General features: G+C 41.4%; 1 protein-coding gene across 12 annotated transcripts in view; it reads left to right on the forward strand.

Moving 5' to 3' along the window:
• LOC117271821 (nuclear receptor coactivator 2-like) overlaps positions 1 to 17,668 on the forward strand; it is a 65,682-nt gene extending 48,014 nt beyond the window's left edge. For 3 of the 12 annotated variants that reach the window (XM_078172964.1, XM_078172969.1, XM_078172965.1), the window contains 13 exons: positions 2,526 to 3,765; positions 8,211 to 8,451; positions 9,324 to 9,545; positions 9,684 to 9,881; positions 9,968 to 10,076; positions 10,205 to 10,373; positions 10,703 to 11,014; positions 13,289 to 13,366; positions 13,617 to 14,070; positions 14,861 to 15,095; positions 15,171 to 15,339; positions 15,772 to 15,846; positions 17,505 to 17,668. In XM_078172964.1, the coding sequence (XP_078029090.1) occupies positions 2,526 to 3,765; positions 8,211 to 8,451; positions 9,324 to 9,545; positions 9,684 to 9,881; positions 9,968 to 10,076; positions 10,205 to 10,373; positions 10,703 to 11,014; positions 13,289 to 13,366; positions 13,617 to 14,070; positions 14,861 to 15,095; positions 15,171 to 15,339; positions 15,772 to 15,846; positions 17,505 to 17,516 (3,514 nt within the window). In that variant the 3' untranslated portion in view covers positions 17,517 to 17,668. The remainder of the gene's footprint in view (positions 1 to 2,525; positions 3,766 to 8,210; positions 8,452 to 9,323; positions 9,546 to 9,683; positions 9,882 to 9,967; positions 10,077 to 10,204; positions 10,374 to 10,702; positions 11,015 to 13,288; positions 13,367 to 13,616; positions 14,071 to 14,860; positions 15,096 to 15,170; positions 15,340 to 15,771; positions 15,847 to 17,504) is intronic. The other 9 variants (XM_078172968.1, XM_078172971.1, XM_078172972.1 and 6 more) reach the window with 8 other exon arrangements.
• Positions 17,669 to 21,471: the final 3,803 nt, after the last annotated feature.

Consider the following 21,471-nt stretch of genomic DNA (forward strand, 5'->3'; position numbering starts at 1 on the left):
TATAATTCCTTCCCATTGTGTCTTTAATGCCTAGAACATTTCTTTATAATAAGAGCCTCCTTGACCTACACAAGAACTTAGTTTAAGCTGAATCTCCTATTTCAGCAAAAAGGTTTGGTGTTGTGTTTGAGTTTTTAGTCTGCCAAACCCACCTGAAAGTCACCTGAAAAATATTCTAAACCGAGGAAACACTTTCGACACGCTTATAGTATAGTAGTCTAGCTTAGGAGTAGCACAGAATAGCTTGGGGGTAATGTTTTTCATTAACAGAACAGAGGGTGGTACTGTGTGGTCCAAGGCCATAAATTATAGAACTGAAAAGCAACATTAAATGACGCTCTCTTAAACCTGCAGCCGTCCGTCCAGAAAAAGCTTCATACCTCCCTATTAATCAGGTCCAGGGAGTGCCTCTTTAAAATCTAATTTTTTTCCCAAACTAACCTTTCTTAAAACTGACCTTTCACCTTTATCATTTTAGACATAATGCTTTTACGTTAATTGCAGCATATCTCCCTCCTCCTCTTTCCCCTGTCAGTCTGTGTGTTTAGCACATGTCCTCTCTCAGTGTTTGTGGTTTCCTCTTGATTTGGACAAAGGGGGAACACAGCAATGTGGATTAAGAACAAAGAGCCTCTTATTCAGAACCGCTGCCATATGTATAGAACAAAACTGACACAAGCACTACCAGCCAGTCCAGTCTACAGTACCTCCATCACTCCCTCCCACCACCGGGAGCGACTGTGACTCAAACAGCATCCAGCCTTTAGTATGACCATTCAGAGTCAGGAATTGGACAGCAGTCAGAAAACAATGCCAGGACTGTTACCCGGAGCTTTCAAGGATCAATGGCGAGAACTTGGCCTTTTTTACTTCCACAAGTTTCACATTGAAAATTATCGCTCCAGTACTCAGCACAATGAGAGCTTTGTGTGTTTGGTGTGGAGCTCAAGCCAATCCATGTTTAAGGCTTTCTCTCTGTTACAGCTTAAGGCCTTGTTACAACTCTGTTTTCTCAGTTATGTACACTGTGTAAGAGCTGCTCTCTGTTCTACTGTGAGTTTCTTAACCTTTTTGTGGTGGTCTTTTTACTGAATACAAAATGCCCTTTGCTAGTTTACTAGATATTTATTGACAATGACCAGTGAGGATGTCACTGTTTGCTTTAATACTGGGTCATGCTTTTTAATAACTAGTGTCACTTGTTTCGAAGGGGCGGATATAAAAGTTTGGAAATATAACAGTTTTATATCAATCATTAAATCAAGTCAAGTGTTGAGTATGAGCGTTCTTGAGCCTGGAATCAGTAGTTTGCCCCCCCAAAAACCTTCAGGTCCACTTCCTTGCTTATTTTGTTGTTGTTTTTTTGTTTACCTTTCAGCTGCTTATCTTAGTTTTTTCTGTTCTAAGTTAGAAACTGTTCTAAACATGGCTAAAATCTCAGGTAACATGGCATTGTAAAAGCAATATATCCATATGGCCAGGGGAGCACTGAGGTGAGGCAAACCAGGCAAATGTTTGGGGCCCTCCGAATAATTTGGGAAAAGTGGCCACCTATGGCCACTCTTGTTGGTACTTTTTGCAATGACAATTATAACCCCCCTTAAAACTCTCATAAATGCACTGTACAGTTTACCACCGCAGCCCCAAGAAACCTTCAGGCGCCAGCATACTTCCTCTGTGTACGATTAATTCATTTCATACATTGTAACCACTGCCCTCATATTTCCATGGATCCTTTATGTTGGCACAGATACAACCACTAGAGGGCTAAGTCAAAACTTTCTTACAGCAACAAACATAGCAACAGTGGAGGAGGTTGTAATAACAAACCTTTTAACAGAGGTAGTGTCGTAGAGAGCAGTGGTATCTGAGTCTATTAAATACATCGCGATGTGAACTTTTTGCGTTATGAACGATTTGTTTAATTTCACCATTTTTGAATTGTCTTCGTGTCCCATGGTTGTGTCTGGCTTAAACTATGCCACACTGCCTATATGATTTCAGGCGGTACTTCTGAATTTCGTCTGTATCTGTAAGCTTTTTGAAAATGTGCACAAATACGGACGACGTGAACGTAGAGTACAGAGAGAAGGCTTCATCAGAGTCCGTACACCTATCTAAGGTTGAGCATAAATGGGCCTTAAGCTGGGCCCCTTCTGGCCACTGTATGACAGCTGGATAAAGTCAGGACAATCAGCCAGCTACCTGCATCTGTCATACATACAACATTAGGTGTAACCATCAACGCAACCATCAGGGCCCAGATGTGCTTCTCTGCCAGGACGCCCCCAGAGTCTAGGATCGCTACGGCATATGGCCACTGAGACATGATATAAACCTACAACTATTTCGCTACATTTTTCCTTGTAACCAAGCTGCAGCATTTTCTAGGTATGTAATGTGTGCAGATGTATGAATTTTCAAAAGTTACATATCTGCACATATTCTCACATACGATCTGCCTATGTACAACCAGCACTCCCCTTGAGCAGGCCTGATTCTTGTCTGTTTTCTAATCCTTCTAGAGAAAATATGGGTGGCATGACTGCAGACATGCCTGGTGGCCAGGGCATGGCCAAACCAATGACCCCAACCAGTGTGAGTGGCCCCTCCCCATCTCCTGATGCCAGTGTCACCAGCAATACGCACCACTCTGCCACAGCCTCCAGTGCCCCTGGACGTGGTTTCGGGGCTGTATCGGGTCGGGCACCCACGCCTCAGGGATCACAAAAGAGCCAAGCGCTCAAGCTGGGCAGCCCTTCAGCCCAGGGTAGCCCCAGCTTCACCTCAGGGGCCCAGGGCGCCATGTTGTCTCCTCATCATCGCCAGAGCCCCAGCATGGCGGCTAGCAGCAGCTGTAGTAGCCCTCACCTCTCTCAACATCCCCCTGGTTCTTTCTCTCCTGCAGCCGGACTCCACTCGCCAGCATCTGTATGCAGCAGCACAGGAAACAGCCAAGGGTTCAATTCCCTTAGTGCACTGCAGGCCTTCAGCCAGGGCCACAGGGTTTCCCAGGGACTCACCGAGGGGCAGCATCCGGAGTCACCTGACAGAAAGCACATTGGCCTTCAGAGCCCTCTTCACAGCAGCAGCACTGGGAGCCAGCAAGCCAAGAACAATCCCAGTTTAGAGGCAGACTTGTTGGGGACTTTTGGGGAGCAGCAAGACTTGTTGTCATCTCCAAACCAGGAGGGTGAGCAGGAGAAAGATGAGGACCCTGAAAGCTTTGAAGGTAATGGAAGCTTAGGGGAGCTTGGCGACGGCCCAAATCGCCTTCTGAACACAAAAGGGCATACTAAGCTGCTCCAGCTCCTCACCACCAAATTAGAGCCCCCTGATCCTTGCTCATCACCGCCCTTGGGGGATGACCAGAACTGTAAGGACCAGCTTGGGGGTGTGGGTGGGGCTGGGCATAACAACCACTCCAGCTCGCTAAAGGAGAAGCACAAAATTCTCCACAGGTTGCTGCAGAACAGCACCTCACCTGTGGAGTTGGCCAAGCTAACGGCCGAGGCTACCGGAAAAGACCCCATTGGTCCATCTGAGTCAGCTTCAGGAGATAACATGGCTGCCCTAGGTGAACTCTGCACAAAACAGGAGCCTGGCAGCCCCAAAAAGAAAGACAATGCGTTGCTTCGCTATCTGTTGGATAGGGACGATAACGGGATCCTGGATAAAACCATCAAGATGGAGCCTGGTGATGGACCCAAGCTGTCCAACATAAAGACAGAGAAACAGGAGACGGGTTTCAACATGGCGGACCAGGTCAGTGTTGTTGACAGTAATATTCATGGTTAGTGTTGTCAGTGGACAACCAGTTGCTGGTTTACAGGTTGGGGCAAATGGATTTGCTGCTTCTCTCTATTTGGTATAATTGAAAATGTATTGTCTATAACAATAACTGTTTAGAGATTATGATCACAGTCAGAATCCCTTCCCTTACACATGAAGAGTTCTGTCTCTTCCGAGTGAATAAAAATAATGAAGAAATCCATCCACTTAACAAATTAACATATGTATGTACTTAACAGCTCCCATAAACACCTTCAAGTGAGAAGCAGAATGCTTTGACACTTGGTGTTTGATGCTGTCGGATGCGTGTTGATTTCCTCTTTAGGCAGCCAATGGCAGGCTGTCAGGAATTAGTACACTTGCTGAAACACAAGATGATCTGGCAAGGAAGGCAGAGGAGTACTGTTAAAACTTAAGCATGTGTGAGTGAGAAAATTGGAAACAGAGAGTGTGCAGGAACTAGAACTCAGAAACATTGTACAGGTATATGTCTGACTGTATTTGACACCCAAGATGCTCAGGAATAGAGTTGGTAGGTATGTTCGTGTGTGTTGTACTGTGTGTGCAAATGTACATGTGTATACAGTTTAAAGGTTGATGTCTGGCACCAGAGAGAGGGAACGCACACACACATTGTTGTCTACATTTGGATTTTTAGTGGTAAACCCAAACAAACTCTTGGTTTCAGCAGCACCTTTATTTCACACTGTAGCACTGCTCCTCTTACAATTATTGCTTAGCTTAGTCACAACAAAGTGTAGTCAGTTCAGAGTGTTGTTGTTCCTTTTGAAAGCGCAGGTGCACTGACATAGTTGAAGTTAGTTCCAGGAAGGGGCTGACGGAGGACTGCTGAGGTTCAAAAGTCTCACATCCTCAGGCGTCACTCCAACCAGTAGTTGTGCCTCCGGGCAGCGGAGGCCACTGCTGGAGGGGAGGTAGCCATTCAGCAGCTCCCACCTTGGATGGCTTGATTTGTAGTTTGTAGAATAAGGTGACGCTTTGTTAAGCCAGTCGTGATGGTGCCAAGAATGTGCTTTTTCATCTGAGGTTGACACGATATTCCAGTTTACCAGAATAAGGAGCAGAACAGGAAAAACAGAAAGACAAAGCAAAGAACAAAGTAGCCAGGAAACGAAGGTCAACAGGGCTGAAGAGTGCGAGCAAGCTTGCATGTGTTTGTCTTCTTATGTGCATGCATAAATCAAATGAAACATTATACAGCACATTTGCAAACAAGAGCTTTACAGGAGCTCTATATCATATTCATAACGTACACGTGATTCAGAGATTGTCGGCACATGGCTCTCAACATGGAGGTAGCTGAGCCAGTGGCCAGCAGCTAATGGTGCCAGCAGCTAATGGTGCCAACAGTGTGAACAGCACTAACAACGGCAACAGTAGTGACAGAGATCTGGGGGGAATTGGGGTGTGGGTGCCATGCTTTTTTTTAGCACAGTGCAGAGCGATAGTAATTAGCTAGCCAGTGGGATACACACACAGGGACATGCATTAACAAGCATGCACAGTCTGACTGACTGACCACAACAAACTACAGAGAAGCTCAGATTTTAACACACACAGAGGTAGCATTACTCTGCTTTATCTTTACATAGCGAATAGTTGCTGCTATAATAATGCTCTTAGTGTTGTATAGAGCTTCTTTAAATTAGGAATAAAATTAGAATTTAATTAAAGAAATAAAGAATAAATTAAAGATTAAAAAACCATGAGGAAGAGTGTGTGTGTGCTTTACTTCTGTAGAGTGTAGAGAGGTGAGTGCAGACGAGCATGTGAGGAGTGTGTATCCAGGTCACAAATTGTGTGTTTGTGCAAGACTGTGTACATACTGTACATTTCATAGTGTGAACATTTCTATTACAGCATATTTGTGCCAATGAGTATCACAGTATGTGTGTGAGAAAGCCAGCATGTGACAGTGTGTGTATAATTTCTTAGTGTGTAATTGTGTGTTAAAATACATCTTACAGCTGCTCAAAAGCACATCTGTGCGTTACTTGTGTATTAGTAAGACTATGACCTCACTCAACATCAAATTAAGTTTTACAACTTCAAAACTTAACACTTCTTTCAGTCAAATTGTGCAGTTTAAAATAAATAGAGCATAGGTGAAGACACAAGGCAATGTCCACTCTAAAAAACTGTTACTGGATATACTGGATTCTGAGTGAGGAATATGTTTAACACAGTATATGTTTTCTAACTCATCCCATCCTCTCATGCCCGTGCTTTTTTTACTCAATCTGACTTTGCTTTCATTATTTTCTACAATGCATAGAGGAATTTAGTTGAACCTTGATCTCTAAAACTGGCAGAAAATCAAGGCACTGTGCGTCCCTATGATGGTTGCTCAGCAGAGGGCAGCAACAGTGACCTTTGGAGTTATAAAGGCGCCTTTTAAATAAAATGTATTATTATTATTATTATTACTGTCATGCTGTTGCCTTGAATTCGTGACGAAAACTTTGTTTTTGTCGCATGCCTTCATGGAAAATGGCAAACATATTGACTTATTGAGTTTTATAACAGCAAAACAATATCAAAAATCTATTCACACAACTCATGCAGGTTAATACAAGTCTCATTTATCCAGTCGTATGTTCAGTACTTCCCAAACACATGCGTTTTTGTTTAAAAAAAAACAAAATTAATAAGATACGTTTCACTTTCAGTTCAGTTTTAAATCATAAAGTTTTAGTGAAATGGCACGTGTTTGGGAAGTACTGAACATACAACTGGATAAATAACACTTGGATTATACTGCACGAGTTGTTTGAGAGTTTAAAAATTGATATTGTGATATAGTTTTGCTGTAATAAAACGTGGTCCCAAAACAATCAGTAAATTTATATGTTGCACATTTTCCATGGAGGCACACAAGAAAAATATAGTCTCTTTACAATCCAAGGTAGCACGGCATGACTAATTGATATACAAATGGTCATTTTGTGGGTGATGTGTGCCTTTAAAGGAACCACAAGTAGGGTGTGGCTCTTTACTAACATCTAGTGGCAGCTGTCGGAAACTACAACAGTGTTTGCAAACACAAGTTAACTCCTACAATCCTCAGTGTTTTTCAAGCAAATTTTTATTTTTATTTGCTGCAAATTTCAGGCTTGCTTCCTGCTATCTAACGGATATTGTATCAGACATGAGAAGTAAAAGCTAAAGTTAGTGAGCTAATTTTCAAAGTTACATCTTTTTATGTAGGCTATAAAATGACAGTCAGATTTGAGACACAACATGAGAACCAGTGGGCGATTGTGAAACACTCTTGTGGCCATCTGACATTTAATATATTGTATTTACAGTATATATAAGAGATATTAGCTCTACATAGACTAGCTACACTGTAGGTCCTTTACCTGTCCAACAGAAACTTGATTTTAAAAAGTTGGGGGCTCCATGTCTCTCACATCCCCATTTCAAAGTATGCCCTTGATGTGTGGCCATGTTGCGTTCACAGCGAGTCTGTGTGTTTGTGTGTGCTTATACACTCCGGCTACACAGAGCACTGACTGTGTGTCTTACTGTACATCACACATGACCTCATTAGTGCTGGCAGTTTATTTTTAGCTCCTCCTCTATTCATTAGCCAGCGGCCAGAGGAAACCGTTTGTGTCAGTGTTGTGTGTAAATGTGTGTGTGCGTGTGTGTGTGTGTGTGTGGCAGGTTAAATTACAATACTAAGGGAGGTTTTGGGTTTCTTTCAAAGTTGCTATCGGATGTGAATATTGGATCTCACGTTGTCATTACATGAAAATTTCTTTTCACAGTTTTGTTGATTTTTATATGTAAGTGTTGCTCTTTATCCGTGGTACCATTTAATTGTGTCCACATATTCTTTTATCTGCATGTTTATTAAACAACAAAATAAAGACAAAGATTACCTCATTGTACTTTTATTGCATATTTTATATGACAGATAGAAATATTTTCTTGTTGGAAATAGTTTGAAGCACCTGAAGCCTTCAAAGTGTACTTGAGATGTTTTTGATGTTGGCACCTGAACTGAAAGCTTCCCTGGCTCTTTGTTGGCAAAGTCAGTTTCATCACCTACATGTAAGAGAGCCTTCATCTCATCCACCCTTCACAAATGTCTTCAAAAGCAAGAGCATGTTTTAGATATAACGTTGTCCCCAGCAGTAAAATATAAAGCTTTCTCTGATCATGACGATACTGCATGAGCTTTAAATTAAGGATCACATGCACGGTGACAGTCCTTTGTGTGGATTTGGGTTCAGAAAAGGTGTTGAAATCATATGCCAAGTTCAGTGGTACGCTGGGCTCAAGGCTCCACATCCTATGACAGAAATCTACATTTTTCAAGAATAAAAAAAGCAGGATATCTAGCCACTTCTGAAGTTCTTATCCTGTTTTTTCCCTGTGTTTGATCTCAGACGTTGGAGTTGGAGGATCTCCTGGAGGACCTGCAGAGCGGCGGCCAGCAGCAGCTGTTTGTAGGCCAGCCACCAGTCAGAAGACCAGCTTCCTCTTCGTCCTCCTCTTCCTCTGTGCCACCTGGTTCCTCTGTGGACAAACAGAGCATCATCAGCGACATCTTGCAGATGACAGAAAGCAGCAGCAGCAGCAGTAGCCCCCCCAACCAGCACAGAGCCTTCCCTTCCATCGGCTCCGCAAGTACGTCTGCAACAGTGTGTTTGTGCCTGGAGAGTTCACTTGATGGTTTCTGGCTCTTAGAGATGTTCGGAATTGAAGAAGTCTTTATAATCTCTATGTGAGAATATTATGGAGGCACTGAGGGGCAAAACATTTAGGTGATCCATTTCTTTCAAGTTAAATCAATTTTTTTTTTGGTTTGTTTATGAATTAAGAACAGGTGAAAAGAGTTCTGCCAGGATAATCTTTTTTTTCATCATTTAAGTTTTGCTATGTGAAAAAATGTACAGGATTTCTTTCTTTCTTTCTTTCGTTCTTTCTTTCTTTTATTTTTCTTTTCTTTATTTTTGCTCAGAATCATTTTTGCAAGTGTTTGTTGTTGGAATACTCATTTTGGCCACAAGAGGCTGATGTGCACCACTACCCCTGTTCTGATTAAGACTCAAAGGCAGATTAGTCCATATTAAAATACATTTCTAGCCAAAAGAAAGACATGACAGTGATGTTACATAACTTGCCAACATACAATATATGTATGATGTATTAAGAGTGCACGGAGAACTTAAAGCTAACCTTAAAAGAAAACATGAATCCTTTTACTCCAATGTACAACATGGGATAGTAGTGTACTGTTTTACCTGTTTTCACCAAAAAACACCAAATACTCTAAAAGATTATCCTGGCAAAACCTTTTTTTTCACCTGTTTATGTTATAAACACAGAAGACAAAACAATTTAGATCAGACTTAGAAAAAGAATCACCAGATTGTTTTTTCACTTGCCTCACTGAGCTTTCGTAGAGTAAGGATACCTTCGTTATCATATCTTTGTCTAAGGCTATGTACAACACTGTGTATAACAAATAACAACAAGATAAAACGTCTTCCTCTCAGCAGGTTTTAACAGTGCCAGGCCAGGCCAGCCGTGTCGAGGTGCCCCTCCAGTCAGGAGCTCATCCCTGGACAGCGGTATGGGCCCCAACCCCAACGCTGGCAGGCCATTTCCTCCTCAGCACAGGAACAACAGTCCCTACTCCTTACTCCAGCAGCAACAGCAGCAAGGCATGATGGCAACCCATGCAGGTATGGCAAACCAGGCTGTAATGGCCAATCCAGGTTAGGCAGGAAAAGAAATAGTAAAATACTGTTGTCAGTCTGATGCAACCTTTTGAACAAACACACAAAAAATAGGATTTTAAGACTCTGTGTTGTATGAAAAATAAAATCTGATTATTCCTGTTCTCCCCAAATCAGGCATGCTGAGTAATGGATCAATGCGGGGCTCTATGCAGCAGGGCTGGGGTCCCCAGGGGCCCATAGGGGGTACTGCAGGGCCGATGATGGGCCAAGGGGTTGGACCAAGTCGGATGGTCCCTAACATGAATGCTGCGCTGCCTACTAGAGGCCTGCCTGGATCCAGAGCCATGGTCAACATGCAGATGATGGGCAATGGTGAGAAGGAAGAGCAAGACAGAAAGAAAGTCAGATCAAATCAAATGAAAAGCTTATCTGACATTCTTGCTGTTTCTTCCTTTCAGAGATGGAAATGGCAAACCCCACCTACCCTCATCAACAACCTCCGCCCAATCAGACCGCACCATGGCCAAACCGAATGATGGCTATGGATCCCTATGGAAACCAAAGCAGGTATGGCATTCAGTCCATCCCAAAGCCTAAAAGAAGAGCCAATGAAAATAAGACTTGAGCAGCAGTTCTGTTGGGCTCAGTCGGGATCCTTGAGTGTGGTGTGACAATAATACCAAGTTACCTTCCAGGCCACCGTACAGCGTTCCCCAGGAGGACGGGATGAGGTGTTGTGGAACAGGGCCCGAGGGCCAGCCAGATGAAGGAGCCCTTCTGAACCAGCTGTGCTCAGTGTTGAAGGACTATGAGGGTCTGGAGGAGATCGACAAGATGCTGGGTATTCCAACGCTGGCTGGACAGGTGAGGCCCTTCAAAGTGACTTTAGGAATCATCTGTCTGCAGAACAATAAGAACTCACTCACAGAAAAGTATTTTAATGGACTCCATTTTTAATCCTGTTCTTTATATTTTCAGTGTTTATAAAACAATGTGTGATAGCTTGTTAATTTCAGTGCCTCATTTTTAAATATGTAGCTAAATATGAAAGACTGTATGTAATTGTGAAAATTTACACACAATACAACAGGAGATTTTGAGGAAAAACTTGTCTTATGCATATTAACAAAACTAAACAAAACTAGCTTTTGATTGATTTCCTCTCACTCATATCCTGTCTCCCCTTATCACAGGGTTCTTTGCAAGACCAGGACCAGTACCTCGGCTCCTCGGACCCAACGGCCAACATGAAGCCTCTCCTGTACAGTCAACACTACGGCGGCCAGCCAGGTTATGGCGGCATGCCTCCTGACGGCGGGTTCCACGGCCCCTCTATGAGCGGCCACATGGGGCCACAGAGGATGGCGCCCACTGGTTACCCCCCAATGATGAGGATGCCTGGGCCCAGAGCGGTTGGGATGAGGCCAGGCGGGCCTAATCCAGGAGTGCCTCCACAGCCCAACAATCTGAGGCTCCAGCTGCAGCACAGACTCCAGGCCCAGCTGGTAGGTGGCACCAAATATTTAATCTCATTCTTCTTCCTGTTTTGTGATGTTTATTGACCACAAAGTTCATAATGCTTTTACAATCAGTTTAGTTCATTCAACTCAAGTCCTTCAGATCCCAGCCCTCCCCCGTTACTTCAGGTGTGCACCAAGGCTCTGTCCTGGGGCCCCTTCTCTTCATTATCTATCTCCTTCCACTTGGCAAGAGCTTTCTGCTGCTCTGCTCCTCAACTCTGGAACTCACTCCCACCTGACACCCGCAACATTGATTTTCTTCCACTGTTTTAATCCACACTCAAAACTCACCTGTTCATATTAGCATACTCTCTATGATTACATTGTACATTTCTTTCTTTCTTTTTTTCCCTGTGTTGTTTCATTTGTGTTTTTGTCTCTCCTTATTGCTATTTATTACTTTGTTTACTATTGTACAGTGACCTTGAGTGTTTTGAAAGGCGCTTTTCAAATAAATTTTATTATCATTATTATTATTATTATTATTATTATTATTACAACACAGTAGGTAAAATTGGATGCTTGGTGACTAAGTGACCACTTGCTGGTCGTACAGTGGCCACTGTTAGTTGTTTCAAGTATCCTTTATGGAGAAGTGGATACAAAGAGGAAAACTCTAGTGGTGTAGCTCGTCATCTAGCAGAGGTGTGTCATAAAATATTGGAAGGTTCAACACAGCTAATGCAGTGAGTTGAGTCAAATTAACGACCGACCAACCAAATGCAGCCTGATTGAAATGTTGTGATGAAATATTGAAGGTCTAAGAACACATCCAGCGCAACTCAGAGAACATTTTTCATTTTTACATTGATTTTCTTTTGTATCAACGGCTTTATCTTTATGGAGTGCTGTGATCTGTTAGAGCTAAATCAGTCAGTATGATTTAAATCAGATGTTTATGGTGAGGCTCTCTTTGTCTCTGTACATAGACACTATTCTAGTAAATTTACTCATGGATCTCGACACACCTGGAATCCTTTTTTCCTCCCCATTCAAGAGCTTCATTTCCATGAAAAAGACATTGACTTCTTAGACACCCAAATTCAAAACAAAGCTGTCTCCTTTTGCTCTTTTTTCTTATTTCATGTGATGCAACAGAGCATGCCGCAATGCCAACAGGGTTCACTGAGTTTAAACAGCAGCAGCCAGAAAGGAACAAACGTGCTTCAGCTTTCTGTCTTCATCAGCAACTCCCTGCTGCTGAGACACTTAACAAAGAACACACATAACATGTACATGCACACCAATTCATACACTCAATCATAAAGATGACTGCATACACAGACTGTAGCCTCTGTGACTGACCCCATTTCCCCATAATGTTCCTCTTTGTGATTGTACATAGAGGACCTTTATGTTCTAATGTGTTTGAATAAATGCAGACATGTAAGGTCATTTGTGTCTGAGGACCCCAATACATACCACAGTGTTCATCTTAAGGTGATTTAGCCCTAAATTTTGAAATTCACCACAAGGGAAGGACTTCTCACTCTTAACACTCATATTATCATATTTAATAACAGCATATGAAGTCTACACTGCCACCTGGTGGAGAATTTAGGGACAACAGCTTGTGTACAACACCTAAAATAGCACTGATGATTAGCAGCACGTTCAGATGCGAGACACGATTTTTACACTTCCATCTTTACATTTCTGTCTGTGCCAGTGGGGAAACGGTGAAGTCAGAGTCTGTGAGAAAACTCAGAACAAACCCCTGCCATCTGCAGACACATTAATGGGACATTTAAGGTATCACAGACGGTTTTAACACTGAAACAATGCTGTATGAAGCAGTTAAGGCCAACATTTTAAATATACTGTACAATACATTTCATGAAATGGTTACATTTGCTATCATTGCAAACATATAGCATTAGTGGCCCCACAGGAGTATGAGACCCAAACCATGACAGTAGTAGTGCTTCAGGAGTGGCCTGGCTCTGAGCAGGACTGACACACACACATGCTAAATTAATTTGGAGGCAGTGGAGGAGCAGTTAAGTAACCTGGATTTATCAGTGTGATAAATTACTACACCATAAGAGGTCAGAAAACGAAAAGTTTGATTTTTCTGTTCATTAGAAAAGCCTGCCAGATCAAATTTAGACTAACTGTAAGCTCTTTTCAACATTAATAAATTGGCATGACATGTCAAGGGGGTGTTTTGAAACTCAATGTGTCTTTATGTCTGACTGGTCGTTGCTGTCTCCTGTCATTTTTCACTGAGATTAATAAAGTACTCTGTCCCCCACATAGAACCGTCAGCCAATGGTGAACCAGATGAGTGGAGTGTCTAATATGAATCTACCTCTAAGATCCAATGTACCAAACCAGGTCAGTCTATATATGCATGTGTGTATCTCTCCTTCTCACTCTCTTATTGCACCTCATTTGTTAACACAATTTAAATATCCTCCATCGCAGTTGAAGTTACACCTCTGTATGGTAGCCATCATTGACTCTTGCTTTTTCAAGTACAGTGGACTACATACAGTATTAATAAAATTAATCACATATTAGTTACAGTCTTCTTTGCAGCTTGGTTTCTTATATGCAAGCGTCACCTCACTGTCTCTTCCTGCAGGGAACCCTCAACGCCCAGATGCTGGCCCAGCGTCAACGCGAGTACCTCAGCAACCACCTACGCCAACGCCAACAGCAGCAGCAGCAGCAGCAGCAGCAACAACACGTGCACCAGCAGCGTGCCATGATGATGCGGACTCAGGGCATCAACATGCCACCCAACATGCCCAGCGGGGGCGCCGCTCCCACGCCGATGCCCATGGGTGGCACCAACCCACGGCTCCCGCAGGGCAACCCGCAGCAGTTCCCCTACCCGGCGTCCAGCTACGGTACCAGCCTGCCCTCTCCCCCTCCACCTCCTCCTCCTCATCCCGGCTCCTCCAGCCCCTTCTCCTCCCCTCTCTCCCCCAGCCATCATCTGGCTAGCCAGGGCATGATGGGAAATGTAGGCGGGCAGTACAGCGGGGTAATGAGTCCTCCATCACAGCACAGTGCCTACCAGTTCACCAGTTCAGGTATATAATTCGAGCACAGCAGCGCTGTCGCTGTAGTCTGTGTGTGCTTCATGGGCGATGTAGACTCTTTTTTGGTTGTTGTGGCGGCAATCAAAAATAATCATCTTTGTTCAGTTGTAATCATTTGTCCTTTTTAAGTTGATTGGATCATGTGATTAAAATGTTTTCTTCCATTGATTTTGTTTTTGTGTGCAAATCAACAATGTTGAGAGTTTCTGCTTTTACGCTCACATTAACACTTCATCTTCTTTCTTTGTCCATGATTTTAACCCTGTCATAAACCAATCAGGAGACTATATGCGGTCACTTTGTAGGGAAATTGCTCTGGTGGTGGCACTGCTGAAATCTTTTCTCTCCCTCTCTTTTCTTTATTTGTCCACTTGGTGTGTCTTCTGTTTTAAAATTTAGCTTATAAGTTTCTGATGTGAGGACAGAATAGGATCCTGAGGGTCTTGTACAGTAGTTTGAGGCATTAAAGAGTTAATTTCCTTACCAAAGGCAATTTGACAGAGATAGACAGGCTGGCTGTTGCAGATATTTTACTTGTCATCTCTTTAGGTTATTGGTTGACATTGTATCTCCTTATTTCTTCTGACTTAGAGGCAAGATCATTCTCATTCGTCTTGTCTGTGTGTAATGTCTGGTGGAGTAGAGTAGGAGTAGAGTAATATACTAACTACAGGTAAAAGCTACTAGTTAGTTTTTAGACATTAGGGTCTTGTTAGTTCCCTCTCTGGTTATTGTACCCGCCCATGGTGCTTATGACCCTTTCAACCGCTCCAATCTCCAGGAATGAGCCAGCAGCAGCAACACCAGGATCCAGTGTCAGGTTTTCCATGTGGGACTACGACCCCGCAGAGCCCCCTGCTGTCCCCCAGGATGGGGCAGGGCCAAAGTCCCATGCTGCAACAGAACCAGGGCCAAACCCAGCCCCAGGGTCCAAACCAGAGAACAGCACCAGGCTACCCGCCGGGTTCTGACCTCAACGGATGGCCCCAAGCTACCAACATCTCTACCAGCAACAGGTAACATCAGTGTAAAGTTTTCGTCATCATGACTGCAGTCTTTTTGTGAATATTACTCATTTTAACTGATTCAAGTTTGCCTCCTCCCAGTGTGTACCCCCAACAGTCCCAGTCCCAGTACTCCACACAACCCAGTGGAGGAATGTACAACAGCAACAACACCATGAACCTGGGAGACATGGCCAGCAGTGGTGGCAACATGAACCTGATGTCAGGACAGATGGGCTCCCATAATACAGAGCAGGTGAGTGAATTTCAGATAAGCTTATTTACTGCCTGCTATTTACTGTTACATGACAGTTAATTCATCATTCTTATCATTATACGTACATTTTTGTGGTATGCTCATTGTTACACTGATGTTTTAGGATCATTTGGATTTGGATTGTTTTTCCTGAACTAAAGGCAGAGGCACCTAAAAGTCTTTATGCTTTCTTTTTCAATATATATAATGAAGACATTTATCACTTGTACAACTTATTTTTTTCTGGAACATGCAACATGAGTTTTCACAAGTAACCTTTTTAGCAGTTGTTCTTGTTTCCTGACAATGAGCTTGCCAAAAGAAGGGAAGATGAACTCCTGATCAAGTCCTTAATAATTACTGTCAGTATTCAGGGGGGATAACACATTTTTAGCAGGTGTGTTCATGTTCATTGACATTTTTCTGATACAGGTGAGGGACGACAGCCTGATCCTGGAGCAGCTGGCGGGAATTGACATGTTGACGCAAGAGGGTGAAGGCAGTTCTGTAAGTAAATGATTTGCACAGTTTGGAGTGCCCTGGTAGCTCGCCAGGTAGCATACGCCTCTAAGGCCAAGTCGTTACGGGGTATGAGTCCAGCCCAGGCCTTATGCTTCATGTCATTCCCTCTCTCTCCCCTGTCTGTCACTATCACAATCAAGCAAAAAAATATAAGAATCTTCTTTACTATATACTCTGTACCGTAGTGTTTGACACAGTGTTTTCTTTATAGTAGAGAAGAATTGAATACCTGCTCTGTGTTGTGCATAGTCATTTGTATTTGATATACTTAAAATATGTATAACAAAACTAAAGCTATCAGGCTGTTACCAACAGAATCACCTTTAATTCAATTCAATTTTATTTATAAAGCCCAATACCACAAATCACAATTTGCCTTAGAGGGCTTTACAGCATACGACATCCCTCTGTCCTTTGGACCCTCACAGCGGATAAGGAAAAACTCCCCCCAAAAGGGCAACTGAGGAGGGATCCCTCTTCCAGGACGGACAGACGTGCAATAGATGTCTTGTGTGTCTTGAGCTGGTTCTCATTAAATCAACTCTGTTTCTTGCACGAGCAGTCATCCATAAGCAATTGTAAATTTGGTGTACCTCAAGGCTCAAGTTTAGGTCCAAATTAGTTCTCAGTTGACATGCTACAACTTGGCCATGGCATTGCTATCTACTACCATATCGATGATCCAGGGACTACGGGTGGCCTCATTACATCTGTCGTTTTATATAAGGTTAATGTTTCTTGTGGATCGTCCCTGTTTGAATAAAGAAACATTCACACAATTTATCACTTATAGAGCAGATGTTTTATTAATGGCAACTTGTGCCTTTTAAGTAAAGTATTCTTTAGTTTATTTGTTCTCCAACGGAATATATAAGTATACAAAATGCATCATCTCATGTTAAATTTTAAAACGTGAGTAACTTTTCTATTGCTGTCAGGTCTAGGGTAGCTGAAACTAAGATAGTGTCATTCTTTGAATTACTTCCCATAATTATACAAAAAGGTGTTTTCATTAGATAAATACCTTGTTACTCTTCAACAGTTGGCTCTTACAGTCATGGAAATTTAAGGGCAATCACACAAGAGTATAGGAAATAGAATGGGAAACCATAATGAAAAGTAAACACCACTTATTATTTGAACAGTTGAATTCTTAATTGTAGTTCCTTTAAAGCCACACAAACTAGATTGTTTACTTGTTAAAACATGTTTTAGAAGCCAACAAAATAGAAAAGCCCACACATAAGCACACCGTGAAACATTCTAAAACTGGTTCTTTTGACAACAGAGGCCTTGAACACATAAAGGAAGCCCTAAAGATAATTTATTGCCGATGGCTTTATAACTGTTAAGAAAGTTCTGTTCCGGCACTGGAAAACACTGGAAACCTCCTCAGTTTGTCACTGGCTTAATGGCTTGTCTAATACTGTCTACTTGGAGAGAATCAGATTTGCTCTGAAGGACAAGTTGGATGACTTTAAAAAGATCTGGACCCCTTTCATTGCCTCTCTGGAAGAATTCCACCCTAAACCTGACTCTAGTCATCTGACATCTCCTGAGGAATTGGACTAAAGTGGCATAATTATTTCTTACTTAATCCAGCTACCCCCCAATTAATGTGATTCTGTCTCTGTCTTTCATAGAATTTCTGCTGACCCCGGCTGTGTTTGAGACAAGGTAACACAGAAGCCAGTACAAAAACGCTGACGCCTACTCAGCTCTGCTCAGCTCAGCTCAGCTCACAGAGAAGCACCAAGGAGCTGAGGACACGTGAGGAAACATTGCTCCTTCTGTCACACCAGCCAACTCTGAGGCACTGTAGGGAGAGGACAACCATATATATATATATGAGAGAGTACATTTTTGTGTGCGCGTTTGTGTGTGAAACTGAGATAACGGTTTGACACTGGAGAAGTGAATGGTTGACAAGCATAAATGAGACCTCTGGATTTTATCTTTTACGGTTCTATTTCAGAGCCTGGCTAAAAACAGCGAATGAGAAGGTTTATGAAAAATATTTTACAGGTATTTATAGTTTTAAAGAAATTTTAGAGATTCTTTGTATGAAGAAAAAAAATCAAGGATATCTTTCTTTAAGAAAATCTCTCAAAATGGTACATTTTGATGTCGATTTTAAAATTAATATATTTCAACTGCTGTAGTTACAGGGGAGCTGTATCCCTATTTAATGACTTTTTGAATGAAGGTGAATGTGTATAGATAGTGTACATACTTAGATTTAATATACACTCTTTTCTTTATGTGATAATGCAAAACAGCAGTTTGGAGTTTTAGTCCAACATCTCTCTGAGAGCAGAAATATTTCATCGGTTAAATGAAATCTCGGTGAATGCAAGTCAATTAATTTGGTTTACTCTAATAAGAAAAATGGAACTTGATCAAAATGTTAACAAAATATTTGAATCCATGTACTTATTTTTCATCATCATATGACCATTGTAAAACCTTGGCTTGTCAACATGCTAGCTAACTGGCTTTCCTTGCTAAATTCAGCGAGCTATGCTATTTTGCTAGCTGAGATTCAACCAATGAAATCATTTCTGCCTCCAAAGCAGCTTCGCCTCTAAAAATCTGTGTACAACTAATAAAACGTCATGCTACTGTGATTCTTTTTAAAATGACACTTCATGGATGCAATGCACCGGCCTGCAGGAGTCGCTCTTGCATCACAGGCATTTAGCTGAAGCTCTCCGTCATCCTGAAGGACAATTCAAAAGTGTGTTGTCTGTTGTGTCGGGTCTTTCTGTGGGTGAGTCTGTGATTTTTGAATGACAAGACAGTCTCTACCTACTCTATATACTGGTGATGAATGCAAATACAAACCAGTCTCGGAAGGATGTCAGGTTTTGCACCAAGGATAATGTCTCACCTGGTCCCTGTATTCAGACTAACTGCTGAATTAAATCTGTTTCACGAAGAAGATCAGGTCACCCAGAACCTTTATCCCCCAAAGTGATAGTGACTTCTACACACTGGACCTCTAGCATTTTGGGAACAGTTTAATCAAGTCAGTTTGGAAGGTGCTCTCTGGATTTATGAGGTGCTGTCATGTATAAGCTTATAATTAAGAACAAACTGTAACTGGCAATTTCCTGAATCCGCTTTTCTCCAATTCAGATGGTCCAGAAATCTAATTAGCACACACTGTAACAATGAGATTACTTTTCTTCCCAAAAGAATAATGTGAAAATGCAAACTGACTTTTTAATAGCATTGATCACATTTTTCTTTATGTCCTTTTAGCTTTCAATGCAAATATTTTTCTAGAAAACCTCCAACAGAAAATGTAAGCCATGGAAAAATCCTGAATGTCAAACTCTCTGCAAAGGTTTGAGGCAATCATAAGCGGAACTCATGTACAGTAACTCCTTATGTTTTAGATGAAAGTGAATTATTTTCTCTTGATTTTCACTTATACGGTATACACATATATATTGAAGACTTCTCTTGATTTGTAATTGAACATTTGAACACTTGCAAAATCCTGTTATTCATGGAAACACCTTAAGATGCAAAACACAAAGCATAATGCCTTAGTTCTGTGATTCTCTGTCTGGCGTATAACTCCAAGGTTTACAGGTGTGTTATATGTGTCACATACTGCTGAGTGTTTTACCACTTTATTCATTAGGTGCAATAATTAGACAGTCAGGTTTGGTTTTTTTTCCTCCCCAAAAGCGACACACAACATCCTGTTTTAACCTGCGAATCAGCTCATGGAAATTCCACTAGAACTGTGTGGGCTGTAATACTGCAAATTATTTTTGTTTGTAGTTTAACTGTATTGTTGCACCTTGTCACCATGCAATGTATCAGGGAGACTCTCCCTCACTAACACTGTATTTTTTGTTTTTTAAAGGGGCATTAAGTAATCTTTGACCAGCGTGTCTTTAGATGGCCTGTAGATGACATTGATATCATAGTCAGGGATGCAAGTAGTGATCTAATCCCAACGCTGGAATGTACTACTAATAAAATGAAGCACCTATTTCTGACAAAATATTTAGATAGTTCAAAATTGGACAAAAAACAACAACTAATTTTTCATTTGAGAAGAGAAGCTTAAAGTTCTTAAATGTTAAGTGTTGTAGCTGTAGGAAGACTTTGCCTAAATAATATGGTCTGAAATTGTCCAAGCGTCAAACAAAAACATCCCAGGATGCACCTGAGGGGGGAAAACTACAATGCTAAATAGAAGAAATGTAAAAACTAAGACTAACTGGAATGGCGTGACGTGACTGTTTAAACTATATTTTACTGAGATCTTACTTTTTTTTAAAAATAATATCTTAATAAATATATCTTATTCCATTTTTTTATTTAAAGCCACTACACATAGGATATTTTACCAGGGTTATAGCATCTTTAAATTATTTCTTATGGCAGGAGTTCTTGTTTGTAGAAAAATACAAAAAAAAAAAAAAATTAGCAGTCATAATGTGTCTCTAGGTGTAGTTTTTTGTTCTGCCACTAGATGGCATCAACCTGTCAATGTTTTAATCCTGCACACAGTGGATTAAGATCGCACTGGTGATACTGGTCTGCATTAAACAACAATGCAAACAGAAAAAAAAAATATTTCTCCGATATTGTTGCATCATAACTGCATCAGGATGTGTAAAGCTGACAGGAACATGTACATGTAGTGCTGTGCAAATATGCCACCATGAGTTTTGTAGCTTGACAGGGAGATTTTATAGCCTTATCTAGCTGAAATGTGTCTTTATACAACAGTGTCAGGGAGTTTTTATTTTATACAACTAGTGCAGGTTGGAAAGTTTGGATTTAAAATGACAGACATCTAAGAAACTGGAGAAATAATCATTGAGTCAAACTACTTTTTCTTTGTGCTTTGATGTAGAAAACAAACTCATTGCCCCTTTTAGAATATTTTGTTAAAGTTCCTCCTGAGTTTCTCTGTGATCAGCTGGCAGTTGACATTGAGAGGTGTTCCCCAAATTAAAAGATTTTTTGTATTAGTATCCTCTCTGCCGTGATGTTCATAGTAAATATCTCAGCGGTGACACAGTCCAGTACATACAGTTAATGCAGAGTGTTTTATTATGCAGAAGTCCAGACGTTCACACGACTTTATGCAAGCTGTCGACTCTAATGTTGCTTTTGCCAATGTTGCTCGTTAATTTATGATTCATGCCACTGTAAATAAATTATTTTTATTGAGCAGGATTGCCTCTGTCTTTTTATTTCATTCACCATGAAGCAAATCGCCTCATTCTTGTGTGTTGTTTCTGCATTACAGTGGTTTTTACACACAATATTCACATGAACAATGAGGCACCGACCATTATCCACCAACTAAGATATGATTTTTCATCACTGTTATCTGGTAAGATGCATTTTACTGAGAACAGTTTTGACTCAGTGTGTGCAGCACATTCTCCAGAAATTTCAGGAACACATGTTCATACTTGTGTATTTTGTTGAAAGAGTTTTTCCCAGAAGTTCGTCCCCCCTGAATGCTCTTATCACACAAATGAGGTGTCAGATTTCAGTTTCAGTTTCAGTTACAATATTATAATAAAAATGACTTATTGCTAAAAGGCAGAAACAAAATGTAGCGTTTTTAAA

This window comes from Epinephelus lanceolatus, chromosome 12, assembly GCF_041903045.1.
Source record: "Epinephelus lanceolatus isolate andai-2023 chromosome 12, ASM4190304v1, whole genome shotgun sequence".
Classification (NCBI taxonomy): Eukaryota; Metazoa; Chordata; class Actinopteri; order Perciformes; family Serranidae; genus Epinephelus; species Epinephelus lanceolatus.